Raw genomic sequence first — 14,040 nt, forward strand, 5'->3', positions numbered from 1 at the left:
TCGTTGTCCATGAATACTTCAATGCAGAAACACCACTGTTAAAAATCCATCTTAAAAGTCCTCAAGACAAGGGTGACAATCTTGAACGGGTCCTTCAACCCACTTCAAACCATTCTGCAGTCAGTGAACTCAGTTTTATCCACAAGAACAAAACTATTAATTTACTGCCTTAATCCATCTTTTAAAAGTTTATTTACTGAACAGATTCTAGGCCTGATGCCACCCTGTTCCCACAGCAGACTTTTGAGCAGTGGTTTCACAAAATGCCCAAGAGCAGGAATGCAGCCCCCCACTGCAGAATGTTCAGGAGGGGGTGAAGGTTAAAGAACAGACACCCAAAGCACAGAACAGAACAGTTTATTGGGTAAAAATGGAAAGCCACACAGTTCAGTGAAATAAAAATAAGTAACTCCTTTTTAGAGCCAAATCTTTGATTGAGTTGCTAAGATTTTGAGTGGCCGTGTTACCAAAGGGGCTGCCCCTCATGGCAGAGCGACTTCTGGTGCTGGGACATCCACCACAGCCAAGGTCAGCGCCCTGGGGTGGATTCCTTGGAGAAATTCCACAGGGCACTGCTGGAGCTGCCTCTGGCCCAAGAGCAGCTCCAGCTCAGCCTTTCAGAGAGGACATCCCAGCTCGCATGATTTCATCCACCAAGAGAATGTTGCTGGCAATCACCGTGCTAGAAACAGGAAAGAAATATTGTTACAATTGCCAAACTCAGCTTCATTTTCGTGTTTCAAGATATCTTCTTGTACGTGGTATCCCCAGTTTTACATCACTTAAATACACACAGAGTAATGTTTGAAGTGAAATACTCTCAGCCTTACCATGAATGAAGCAGCTGCTTTTTGACATTGTAATTATCCCAGATTCCAGCTGCTGCAGCCACCATTGGCTCCCCTGCAACACAAGTGAATTAGCCTTTAAATAACCAGCTCACACAGAGACTTTCTGCTGGCTGACATCTGACATCAGCCACTGTATCCAACAGTGTTACCATGTGCTTTATCCTCTAAAAACCCCAAACCACAATGCACTGAACTACAACAGCCTGACTGCCAAGGCTTCTGGGCAGCTTTTTGTGAATAAAGGTCAAACTTTCTGCATTCAGAGCACTTTGTTCTTCACAGAGCTGAGCCAGGTTCTACCTGGAGCATCACCCTGTGGCTGAGGGAGTCCTTACCAGTGTTGAGATCAACCCCAGTGAGCTGCCCCGACTCCACGTGTTCAGCCTGGACCTTCACCAGCGTCTCCTGGGGATCATATCCCGAGTTCTGAGCAAGCACCTGACGCAGAACAGAGAGATTGGCTTCATTTTGCTAATTACAGAGCTCTCCAGCAGAAAAAGCAGTGAGTCTGTGTGTGCTTTAAAGCCACTTCATCACCCAGGAACTCCTTATACCTTAGGAATGATGAGCAGAGCATCAGCAAAAGCCTGAACTCCGAGCTGGGCTCTTCCTTTCACGCTGGGTTTGTGTTTCACAAGAGCATTGGCTACTGCCACCTCCAGTGCCCCTGCTCCTGGCACCACACATCCTGCAAAGGAAAAGCACCTATTTCAGTTCAAACAGCTCATTTTTAGTGCAGTTTGATCTCTTCCCTCCACATCTTACACTTCAACAGGTGAGTACTTACACAGGTATCAACCACTTGCAAACACAGGGTTGCAGAACTGTAAAATCACTTCACATTCAGCTTGGGCTTGGATTGGAGCAGGAACCAAGGAAGCTGATAGATAATTCCCTAATTTTGGGATGATTTCTACAGGTCCTTAACATGATTAACAGGGAGGGGACTCACCATCCTCGATGGCATTTTTCACAGCCCGCAGCCCATCCCTCACTGCATCCTTGATCTGGGTGAGCGTGTGCTTGTTGGGGCCCCTGATGAGCAGGGTCACGGAGCGGGGGTTCTCACACTTCTCAATGAAGGTGTATTTCTCCTCTCCCTGTGGAAAACAGGGTTATGTTCACCTGTCAGCCACTTGCTTCAGCAATGTGGACACAAATCAATAAACTGGATGCTTCCAGGCTCGGTTTTGCACTGACAGCACTTAGGAAAAGCAGCAGAACTTTATTTCCATGAGGTTTTAATTCAATACTCTTTTAAATTCACTCTCTCCAAACACTTGGTCACTCACCAGGGTGTACTCATAGACAAGCCCTGCGTGTCCCAGGCAGTCAGGAGTGAGATCCTCCACAGAATTCATGGCAGTGCCACCACAGGCCAGGGTCAATCTGACAGAGAACAGGTACAAGCTCAGTTTTATGTTCAATAAAACCCAAAGTCACTGACAATAAGTGCAGTATTTCAGCATGCAGATCCCAGGCTTGGAACAGTTTGGTTTTGTTCATGGAAGAGCTCTTTAAAAAATAAGCTGGTAGGATTAAGTCTCCTCTGTAGGTGTCTGCATTGAAAGCATCCTGAGAGCTCAAAATGCCCTGAGTTACACCAGGAAGAGCTGCCCAGACTGAAGTGGAATTCTTAGTCCAAGCCCTCAAAGGTGGATTTAAGCCAGGCTTGACTCACTGTCTCAGTTATTGTACCCTCTCCTCTCCCCAAAACTGACCTTTCCATGTTCCTCCTTTTAGCTCTCCTCAAAGCTACAATTCCTTCTTTGGCAAGTGCATCCAAGGAAAATGGGTCAATTCCCTGGAAACAAAGAAAGTGACCATCAGCATAAGGACAAAGCTAAAAACACCTTCTCTCAGTGTGACACCAATAAGTTCTTCCTCGAGGCTTAAAGAAGATCTCAAGTAGGAACTGTACATTACATTCAGAAATACCAGCCTAAATTTAGCTAATTCTGTCTCGATAACTGTACCAGGTGAGTCACACAGCACTTGGTTTGCCAAGGAAATTAGTTTCCAAATTGAATTTTAGTTATTCTCTTCGTCTCACCTTCTGGTTGATCACAACAAATCCTTTGTCTGAGTCACCACAGACTTTTCTTTTCAACTCTATGATTTTGTTGACTCTGTCTTCAATGAACTTTCTTTCTGCTTTCACCAACTTCTCCCTCTCTTCAGCACTTTTGTAGAAGAATCCAGAGCTCACCTCTCTGAAGGGGGAAAAAACCCACAAAAAAGCAGTGAGAAAACTTCCTCTCTGCTGTAGAAATAAACTTAAGGAATGAGCCTTTCAGCAACATTCTAAAGAAACCAACCCAAAACAAACCAGTCCCCCCAACCCACACTGCTGTTGCTGCTCTCTAGTTCAGAGCTTTTCCACTTCAAAAAATAAGGCAGACACTTGAAACTGAGAGGACTCTGAAGTGTATTTATGTGTTTGTTGTAGAATATAAAATTATGCCCAAGAAAACAGGGATTTTCAGCCTTTCTGTGATCACACAACAAAATAAAAACCACTGTGAAGCTCTGCCTCTCAGAGCCATTTTTTCACCCATCGCCTTTCCCAAGAGGGCTGCAGAAGGAGCTTCACCTTTCACCTTCACAGACCTTTTGGTTGGTATTTAAGCACAACTCAAATAAAAATCCTTAGGACATGAGCATTTGCTGTGTACTCACGTTTTCTCATACTCCAGAGACACATTGCAGGTAAGAACAAAAGCATCTTCCACTCTTTTCTTCATGTCAGGGTGGCGAGCTCCATGATCCAGAACCAGCCCTCTGATCAGCCTGTGAGATTAAAACCATTTTTGTGTCAATGAATGTATGTAAATATATAATTTCATGGAGTGCAGGCTGGTCAAAGAATGGACCTGGTCAAACTGCCTGGGCACTGCCTGTGCTGGCAGTGAACAAGGATTATGTATTCCCCTTCCAAGGGCATGCCCATTCCCATAAAAAAAGCACACCAGGCACAGTGGAAAAAAAGGAATTTGCTCTGGCATGGTGTCTGACTGCATCAGCTACTGAGGAAAGCTAGTGCAGAATTCACCCATGCACTGAGGGAAATGGAAAGCCTATAGAATATCCAATCCACAATTCAGTTTCCATTTAGTAAATGCTGCTTTGTATTTAACAGATGCCAACCTAAAGCATCATCAAGCCCCAGACACTAAGAAAAAAGAGCATTTCTCCAACATTGTTAGGCCAGTGTTGCTTTTTGCTATTCAATAATTTCATCAAGGAATCAAGTTCAGTGACTGAGCAACTTCTGCCAAGATATTTAAGGCTGAAATCTGTATTTCTGCCTTTCTTTTCAGCAACTCCTCCAGTGGCAGCTTTAGGATACCCTAAAGAGAAACCAGAACTCCCCAGGCTGCTCAAACCTCAGCTCAAGGATCCTCCTGACTTACGTTGTGTCTGTTTCTGATTTGTGCTTCATCTCCATGATTTCCACCATGTACAGGTCAACGGGCTCACCTGGTTTTCTGACTGTCAGAACAGAATCTACCACAGCCTGCAACACAGGGGAGGGGAAATGTCCCAAAATGACCATTAGTGCAAGTTCACATCTTTCACGCTTCAAATCATCATCCCAGCACTTTAAAAGCTGGATCTCTTCACACAAAGAGGCAGAGGTGACAGGGACACTCACCTCTGTCAGGATGTCAGCAAGCTCAGCATGGACTTTAGTCCGGAGGGATGTCCTGGCAACATCTATGAGGGTCTCCCTGTCCATCTCCTTGGACACTTTGACCTGCTCCAAAACCTCAAGTGCTTTTTCCTTGGCAATCTCAAACCCTTCTGCAACTATTCTAGGGTGCAAACCCTAAGGCAAGGAAAGAGAAATTATTGGACAGTGGGAGACAAAATAGTCCTTTTTCCACACCCATGGTTGCAAGATTCCACGTAATGGCAAAGCACAGGGAATGTGCTACACAGGCAAGGTGTTCTGTCCTTCTGAATACATATAAAAGGAATGCAAATCCTTCCAATGCAGAGGAAAAGTACAGATTAATTTAGCACAGAACTGAAACCAAGGGAACTACAAAGCACACTTGGGTGTTCGCTGTGCAGTATCAATGTGCACCTGCCCTCAGGGAGGAGCTCCTTTTTAACACACAAGAAGTGTTTTGACTCACACAAAACAAAGTAAGAGCAGCTATCACACAAAACCTTGAAAGCTACAGTAGCCACAATAAGTGGGGTTGATTTTGAACAAGTTTTAAGTCCTCTCCTCCAGCTTTTCCCCCTTTTTACATCTTCTCATTTTAAGCAGAACAATATATGTATGTTTCACTCCTACTAAACATTAAACAAACAAACAAACAAACAAAAGCTGAAGGGTCTCAGTGAAGCTTTTAACTTGCACACCTACAAAAGAACACTGCATACACACCTCAGAAATGTAAAGATCTGCCTGCTTTAGGAGCTCTCCAATGATGAGGACATTTGAGGTGGTGCCATCTCCAGTGATGTCATCCTGTGCTGTTGCTACTTTTGCTATCAAGGAGGCCGTGGGGTGTTGGATTTGCTAGACAAAAAATAAGAAGCTGAGCAGTTAAGTTTCACTGCAGTGTACAGCAAACAAAAATCCGAGATCAGCTAAGAAAAAACTGGAGGTGATGTTTTAATGGTTTATGGCAATTCAACAGGTTTGAACAAAAACCAACAATCACTCTGACAGTAAAGTGATTGAATTAATCCATATGACAGTTTTCCCCTCAGATTATGCATCTATACACAAAAATATTGAGCGCTCAAAGCCAAACCAGTCTTCAGCTCACTGTGAGCTTGACAGAGAAGGGATGCACCATCACAACCAGGCTGGCACTAAATCCATTGTGTCTGGAGTGAATTTATTTATCTCTGCATGATCAGTGCTGTACATACCCTAGCTGGTTTGCTACTCCTCTGGATGGTTATTTTACTCATTTTATGGTGCCATTTATATTTTTACCATTATTTTCTTTACAGTATTGCCTTAAGCTGCGCTTACTTCTTTATCCTCCTCCCAAGAGACATTTTGCTTTCAATGGATAAAGGTGGCGCAGTGGGGGGACGCGATCCTCCCTCACTCGAAGGCGCTCGTCCCTCCCTAAATCCCCCCTGCGAGGATCAGCCCCAGCTCACCATTTCCTGCAGCAGCACGTTGCCATCTTTGGTCAGCTTGATGTCTCCGGACCCCGACACGAGCCTGCGGGCGGCACCGGGCGGGTGAGCAGCGCCCCGGCCCAACACACGTGTGGGGCCCGCTCCTTGCCCATTCATCCATCCACCCATCCATCCCCGGCCCCAAAACACGTGCGCGGCCGCGGGCCCGGACCCCTCCCTCCCCACCCCTCCATCCCTCACCCACTCACCCCTGACGCCTCCGCCTTTGTTCCCTCCGCATGTCCCGGCACCCCCCGCCGCCCCTCAGGCCGTGCTCCCCTCCCAACCCCACCCGCGGCGAGAGGCGCGGGGGCTCCCTCACATCTTCATGGTGCCTTTAGGCCCCAGATTGGTCCTTAGCACGTCCTGCAGCCCGCGGGCCGCGCTGATGTTGACGGCCAGCGCGGCCTGGGCACGGGCCACCTCGGCCTTGGGGTTGAGCGCCTTGACCGCCATGACTGCGCTCCGCTCTGGGCCGCGCCGAGCGGGGGCACTGCGGCCCCGCCTCCCGCCCGCCCCTTCTAGAACGCTCCGGGCCCGCCCATTGGCCCTCCGGCGCGGTGCCTCATTTCTATTGGCTACTATGCCTGTCACTCACCGGGATGCTCCAGCCGCTGAGGCGCCTTGTCTTCTCATTGGCTCACCGGCGCCCAGCCGCGTTCCCATTGGCTGCAGCGCCTGTCCCTCCGCCTAGTCCCGCCCCCGCCCCGCCGCTAAGGCGTGTGCGCGGCGCCCGTCCCAGAGCGGGCTGTGAGGGGAGCGCGGCGCGGGTGCGGAGGTCCCTGAACGGCCAGGGGTGATGGGTGCTTAACCCGCTCTCTCGTGTCATGGACACCCCCAGCAGCTTCGCAGAACCGCGAGAATAATAATTAAACCCGGTGATTTCACATTAGACCGATAGAATTAATAGTTAAGTGGACTGGATTAATAATCAATGGTTCTTGGTTAAATTCGGGGTTGAGGTTAATCAAAACTCGTCTTCTTATAACATACAAGCTGATGTGTGGACACTGGGGCCTCCATAGCCCCCAGTGCACACCCTCTGCCTGGGGCTTTCCTGGACTAAATCCCTCCCAGGGGTTCTAAGGATGGGGATGATCCCTCCCAAGGCTGCGCAGAGGTTTCCCTGTGGAATAAAACCAGAAATATTGTCAAGGCAAGCTTGATGGGTGCTGAAACGTGTGGCCTGTCAGGGCTCACTCTTGGAGACACTGGAATATTTGTGTCTTTGGACTCTGAGACAGAGAACAAGTGAGTTTCCCTGGAGAGGAGCTTGAGAAGAAGCTCCTGCCATGGTCCCTCACATCCCTGTGGGCACTGATTGCACCAGGTTTGAATCCCAAATTGCTCCATCTGGGCTTGTACCCTCAAACACCCATTGGAGCACATGGCAACACCCGGTGTGACACAACCCTCTTCTTCTTTCAAGTATTGCATGAGGAAGGGGCCCAGCCCCAGAATAATCCCCAGGCAGTTCCTGGGGTTCTGCAGCCCAGCTGCTCCAGAGGGTGCTGACCACAGGGACAGCTGGCACTGAGGCCAGGATTTTGTCAGTATTTGGTACAGGGAAGGCAGAGACCCTTCCAGGGAAGACAAAGACTTCAGCACTCGCTCGCCAGGCATGAGGATGCCCAGAGAAGCCGAAAGTGTCCAAGGTCAGGTTGGACGGGGCTTGGAGCAACCTGGGATAGTGGAAGGTGCCCCCCATGGCAGGGGGCTGGAACAAGATGATCTTTAAGTTCCTTTCCAACTCAAACCTGTGAATTTTTTAAAATCTCTCCCTCTCCATCCCGCTTTTTGTAGCAGGGAGCTCTGGATGCAGCCCTGGATTGCTTCAGCAATGCAATGAGCTGGACATGTTTCCACACCACCTCCGGGAGTAAAGTCTGAGCCTGCTGTTGGGTCCAGTTTTGCTGCACAGGAGTTTTGGGGGAGCTTGCTGGAAAAAGTCAGTGTCAGGTGTCAGGGCAGCCTGGCTGGGTTTGGCTGCAGGCTGTGGCACCTGCTTTGGGTGAGGATCTCATGTTCCTGGGCAAAATGCCACGCTGCGCATGAGAAGAGGACTCCCTGTCCCTGGAAGGGACAGCTGCTGCTATCCTTGGGATTCTGGTTTTTAAACTTTTAGATGGAGTTGGTGTTTGGCCATAACAACCCAAGTTTGGAGCCCTTTTGTTTAGCTGAGCAGTGTCTTGTGAAGTATTTTGATGCTGACTCCAGTGGAGTGGCTGGGCTTTCTCCTTTGTTATTGCAGTCATTAGGAATAAATACTAAACATTGCGAAATGCAGGGAATCACACTTGGCCTTTCAATATTGGCTCTGGAACTCTGTTAAAATGTTGTCTTCACTTTGTTGGGATGCTGAAACCATAACAAAACAAAACACCCAACCTGGGCCTAGAGGTTGCAGTGCAAATATCTGAGAGGCAATGTCCAGTTAAAACATCTGGATCCCCAGCTCTGCCCTGGATTCTGTAACTCCCAGCTCACAAACAAATATTTGGTTGCTCTTGATTCTCTGATTTGTTGTTTTTTTGCCTGTTCCTCTCAGGGTTGTTCTCAGTAGAGGGCAGCCTTGTCAAACCCATACCAGCAGGCTTGTTATATTTTATGTTTCCCTTGATGATGCCTATGGAAAGGCAGGAATTATCCATCCTCAAACACCTGTGTTGTGTGGGGCTGGCAGCGATGTGGTTCAGGTTTGGGTTTGTGAGGGGAATTATTGCTGCAGGAAAATACAGGGGAAATTTAGTCTGAATTTTAGATTTTTTTTTTAGGAGGGAAACAAAAAAATAAGGGAAAAGCTGTTTTCAAAGACATCCTAATCTCCCATGCAGGTGGTCTCTGCTTTTTTTTTTTTTTTTTTTGTACAAATGGAGAGGTTCTGTAGTGACGTACAAGAGTTGGGCGCTGCGTTTGCATCAACAAGTTTGTATTTTCACTGCTGAGCATCCTCTTACAGCCCCCAGGCAGAGCTCTCTGTGTTTCTTTGCTGGCTCACATTCCTCAGGATAGTTATTTTGTGCTGTAGGAACATTTCTCACGAGCATCTTCCCATTAAATTCCCGTTTTGCAGCATTTTTCAGCCATCAAGACAAGCTTTTCTTCCTTTTTCAGTCTTAGCTGTTGAATTGTTCTGTGTATTTGTTTTTTATGTGTAATAAAAATAAAGGGCGAATCCTTACCAGATTTAAATTGCCCTATGAATTCAATGGATTACACCAGGTTAGAATCAAAATATTTAACTAAATTAAAGCCAACATGTCCATTAAACTAAGCCAAATAAAGGCAATATCCTTCATGAAATATTCAGCAGCAATTCTCTTAGTCAAGCCAGGCACTGCTTATCTTGGCAAAAACCCCTCTGAGATTCTCAGTAAAAGCCATTTTCTTTCATCTTTATCAAGATGGGTTTTCCTTTAACCTTATTCACAGAAATGATTTCTAAATCTGCTTTAACCAACATCCTGTCCTGCCACGATAAAGCTGACAAACAGCACCAGGCTGCTGATCCCTGGCACCAGTTTGGCAGCAGAGGGACTTGGTCCCATCTTTTCCTGACTCAAGAAGTTACTGAGAGATGATCCTGTGAACATTTGGTCGTGTACTAAGAAATTCTGAAAAAACATAAAGGGAGGAGGGGCACAAAAGGTGATCAGTTTTAATTAATAAATGGAATTTTGAGGGGTGACACTGCCAGGATGGCAAAAGAGGTCATGCACAGAATGTGACTGGAGCATCCAGCGATGCAGAACAGACGGGCAGCAGTCACAGGACTCCTGGCACAAGTGAACAGAAGTAGCTAAATCAGCTAAATCAGGTTTTCTTGACCTTGAACCAAACAACTTCTGGGCTGGCACTCTTCCATTTTCTAACCCACAGCAGTGTGCGAGGGAAGCTCTTCCGTGGGATGCCAAAACACAAGCACGGGCAGGTTTGGCAATTTTTCCATAGCTTTTGACAACACTGCTTTTGGGGAAACAACACAGAGCCTTTTCCCACGCCGTTTTCCCTTTGCTTCCGAGCTTTTGCCGGCTTTGGATGTGATTTGCCTGTGTAACTTTGCTCAGGGATGCATTAACAGCTTGAGCCAACAGGCGATATTGCAATCTCAACTCACAGACCCTCCCTTCTCTCCCGAAAACAGCGTCCCTGCCTCGCCTCTGATTTCTGAGAGGACAAACTCCCGACTGCTGCCTGCCGGAGCTTTCCCCGGGCTCATCCCCGTGCTCGGCCCCGCGTTCCCCGTGCCCACGGCGGGGTGGGCGAGCTCCCCGCGCCCGCTGCTCCCCGCGCAGCCCGGAGCGCCCCGAGCCGGGCCGCCGGCTCCTCCCCTGACGTGGGGCGGTCACACCTCTGCTGCCTTCCCTGGCAGCGAACAGCTGCCCTGCTCTGCTCCATGTGTCCAACCACCTCAAACAAACCCCCCGGGCTGGCTTACTCAGCGCTTTATCAGGGGCTGAGCGGCAAAATGCGGCTCTCGTCCAGCGCAGCCCGTGTGTGGGGTTTGTGTGACTGAAGGGCTCAGCTGATCCCTCCCTGTCTGGCGCAGCCAAGAGGTTCCCAGCGGCAGCAGCAGCCACGGCCAGTTCAGTTCTGTAAGTCACCGGGATCGTGCTTTTCTCGCAGGTCGGAAGGGGTTGGCGTTCGGCTCGCAGATCCATAACACCGTGGGTTTTTTCCAGCACAGAAAATAAGGAGGAACTTGTGCCTGTGCTGCCCGGCACCAGTGTGGTACCTGTTTTATAACAGCAACGTGAATGAATGATGCAATCGGGCACGGGGGGAGCAGCAGCATTTTGGCAGGACAGGCGAGAGGAGATTGGAGAGTTGGGAGGTGGATGTCAACATCCAACAGGTTCCTTCTGCTCCTTTTCACCTGCTTTTCACGAGGTGCTTAAATGAGTTCACTGTGAGGCACTGCTGTGCAGATAATCGTGTGGAGCTGCAAGCAGTTCATCTCTTGACTTGCAGACAGCTTTGTGCCTCTGCCTTTACAAACTGGACAGAAGGCTAAAGAAAAACCAGAAATGAAATAGAAAACCCAGGAGGTTGACGAAAAACCTAAAAAAAGGAAGAAAAGCCAGGAGATTAAGGACTGAATCTTCCTATTCTCACCCTGCAAACCACAAAAAGCTATGGGTGGATGGGTTGAACTTCTAAAACTTATATAAAACACAAACACAATTTGCTTAAATATAACTAATCTGCTTAAATGTATCAGCTTTCCTCTAAAGCTTTCAAAATATTGCTAATTCTGAGGATGAAAGCTCAGCACAGAAAAGCTGTGGCACTGTATTATTCCCATTTCACAGACACAGGGCTAGAAACAATGAGGATTAAGTGGTTTGTTTAAACTCATACCATGGAAACACTCCTGGGAATGTTCTTAGAAGCTGTAGGAGGAAAAGGTCCTGAAAAAAGTTTCAAGAACTATTTTCTCCAAATCCTTTGCTCTGAGCAGCAGTTTCCCTTCAAGGCAACAGAAACAGTTTAATGTGGTTGAACTTCTGTTAGTGTTCAATACAATGTTAAATGGGGAAGTGAATCAGAAATTGTTTGCAAACAAGGGTATTCCTGAGTGCTGGGTAATACTTCATTAAGATGCACTTAATCTTCATTTTTAACAGCAATTAATGTGAACATCATGCAAAGTAGCAGCGTGGCAGCACTTCTGAAAGCTGAAATATGACAACGAGGGAGGTCTAGTCACAATGAGGGGTTTGAGATCTCATCAAAACCTTGCAGCCCCAGAACACCTGCAGTTCTGAGCACCACTTACTGCTTCCATTTGCATTACATGTGGCTACAGAGGATGGTTCAGTTTTTCTGTGAGGCAAGTGCCCTTCTTTGAAGGGACAGCAGAGAGGGTTTCAGTTGTTTTCCTTTCCCATGTGCTCTTACATAATTCCCGTGTTTGCTGCTGTGACTCCACCCTGTCTATTATGAAAGAGAATTATTTCTTGTGAAAATATCGTCTTTATTTTTTTTTTTTCAGAACAGCCTAATGAAATACTTCATAGTCTGGAGGCAAGGAGATCTCATGGGAATTCCACTTTTCCCTTGTGATTTCCTTTTTTCTCCATCTTTATCTCAAGTTTCACCCTACCTCTCTCTGTCACTCTTTATCTTCTTCAGCCACTTCCTTGCCCATTGTTCTTCTCTTCCCCATATTCTTCTTTCCAGCTTTTCCCCATGATATTTTATTATCAGACCTGTTGAAATGTTTGCTGCTTGGATGCTTTTCCAGCATGCAAATAACAGGGTAGGAATTGATTACCTACCTGAAATTCGGTGGCAGCAAGATCAGAGATTCCCTATCAGTGTTTTTCCTATGGAGACAGAACCCATTATTTGTGGGAATTTCTTTTTTCTTCCCATCTCATTAAATCATTTACACTTTTAAGTAATCAGATGCCCTGTATTTTGGAGTAATTAATCTCTGCCAACTGCACAGGCCTGGACCACTCTGGAATAAAAAACTGCTCTTCCCTGACTGCAGCTGAGATTTGTCCATAGAAGGGTTTTACACAAATTCAATTCTTTTTTGCTCTGATGAGCTACTGATGATTTCTGCAATTCTTCCCTTCCAACCTGTCATTTTTAGACAACATAAGCCACAACCTGACGCTATTTTCAAAGAGTTATTGCGCAGAATAAGGAGAGGACTGGGTTAATTCCAACTATGACTCCACAATAATTCTTCCTCTAACTTCTTTATTTGTCCATCAGAGTGCAAAGTCCCCCACAGCTTTCATGTCATCATTGTTAGGACCATCCAGCAGGAAAGGAGCATGGGAAGTGTGGATATCAGAGAGAAGGAAATGTTAACATTTCATCATTCCTGCTCCCAACGCGCGTTTGGAGCGATAACGTTTCTCTGGGAGAGATTAAAGACCTGTATCCAGACCTAAATTCCAGGTTGTCACCGAGCAATCACGTCACAGAGCAGTGTCCCCACATGGTGACATTGCCTCATGGTGTGGCAGTGTTGCAGTGCAGCCCCAGGTGAGGCAACGATGGCTTTGCATAAGAAGGGCTCGGTGCTGGAACACCATGACGCCAATGTCACGCCCCAGGGATGCCTGCCCTGGAATCACAGCCCTGCTGCTTGGAAAACCAGGATATTTCACTGCAAACACAAACACAGCCCTCTGCAGTCCATGGCAAGTCAAGGCTAAAGCAAACGTGGAATTCATGTGTCACCTGCCCAGCCACTGCCAAGCCTTACCTCAGGACTGGCCTCGGTCCACCAAGCCTTACCTCAGAACTGGGCTCTGGCACAGGGAAGTTTTGATGTCCATGGCCACTTTTCTTTTATGTGCTGTGCTGATGGCTTATGACTATTTTTCTTACATGTCCAGTGCAGTCTTTGTAGAAAAAAATAAAACCCCACATGGCCTGCAGCAAATAATCCTTTAGTCGTGATCCTAAGGCTAGACTGGAGTTTAATGGTGTGTCCATGCACCGGTGGCAGAGTTCTGCCAAACTGCAGTCCAGAGGTGCTCTGTAAAAGCCCTTTTCTGGGATAGCTCCTCTATTGCCACACACTCCCCTCAAGGGTAGCAGAAAAGCCCCCACAAAAAAGTCCTGTCTGATGGCTGCCTGTACCTTTCACGTCGCTTTGTGTCTCTGTTCCTTGCTCATTCACATCTCCCTGTTTGTCAGACAGAATCTCTCCTACAGACACAGCTCCTGGCTATCACAACAGGTTTCACCACTCAGGCTGGGTGGTTTTGTTTAGACAGATTTCCACCTTTCTGGAGCATTGTCTTTTATTCCACGCACAAGAGCAGATGAGAGAGGTGTGTGTTCTACGTTTGTAGTGCTGATGGTAATTTCTCATAAAGCCTTTTGTATCCCAATATTCACCACATCCTGGGACAGAACCCAAAGGTTCTTGTTCCTGCTTTGACCATTAGTAAGAGGAAAACAAAAAATGAAAGGATATAAAGACATCCATAATTCTTAAGAATGTGCTGTTTGATGGTGTTTTTCCCCCATCCCAGAAAAAGAACCTGAAACCCAGATCAATCAT

General features: G+C 47.1%; 1 protein-coding gene and 2 non-coding genes across 3 annotated transcripts; all 3 read right to left on the minus strand.

Moving 5' to 3' along the window:
• Positions 1-340: 340 nt before the first annotated feature.
• On the minus strand, positions 341-6,527 carry LOC116453865 (T-complex protein 1 subunit zeta). Its single transcript, XM_032129798.1, has 14 exons — positions 6,328-6,527; positions 5,985-6,048; positions 5,251-5,385; positions 4,507-4,680; positions 4,265-4,368; positions 3,531-3,641; positions 2,905-3,064; positions 2,573-2,655; positions 2,144-2,240; positions 1,804-1,951; positions 1,406-1,539; positions 1,187-1,289; positions 831-903; positions 341-682 (listed from the first exon to the last, which is right to left on the minus strand). Exons 1-14 carry the CDS (start codon positions 6,459-6,461, stop codon positions 610-612), a joined length of 1,593 nt encoding a protein of 530 aa, XP_031985689.1. The 5' UTR covers positions 6,462-6,527; the 3' UTR covers positions 341-609.
• Positions 3,771-3,909, minus strand: LOC116454171. The gene has a single exon (XR_004244026.1). It is a non-coding gene; the product is annotated as a small nucleolar RNA SNORA15 (small nucleolar RNA).
• Positions 4,797-4,928, minus strand: LOC116454172. The gene has a single exon (XR_004244027.1). It is a non-coding gene; the product is annotated as a small nucleolar RNA SNORA22 (small nucleolar RNA).
• Positions 6,528-14,040: the final 7,513 nt, after the last annotated feature.

The sequence above is a fragment of the Corvus moneduloides genome, chromosome 20 (genome assembly GCF_009650955.1).
Source record: "Corvus moneduloides isolate bCorMon1 chromosome 20, bCorMon1.pri, whole genome shotgun sequence".
Classification (NCBI taxonomy): Eukaryota; Metazoa; Chordata; class Aves; order Passeriformes; family Corvidae; genus Corvus; species Corvus moneduloides.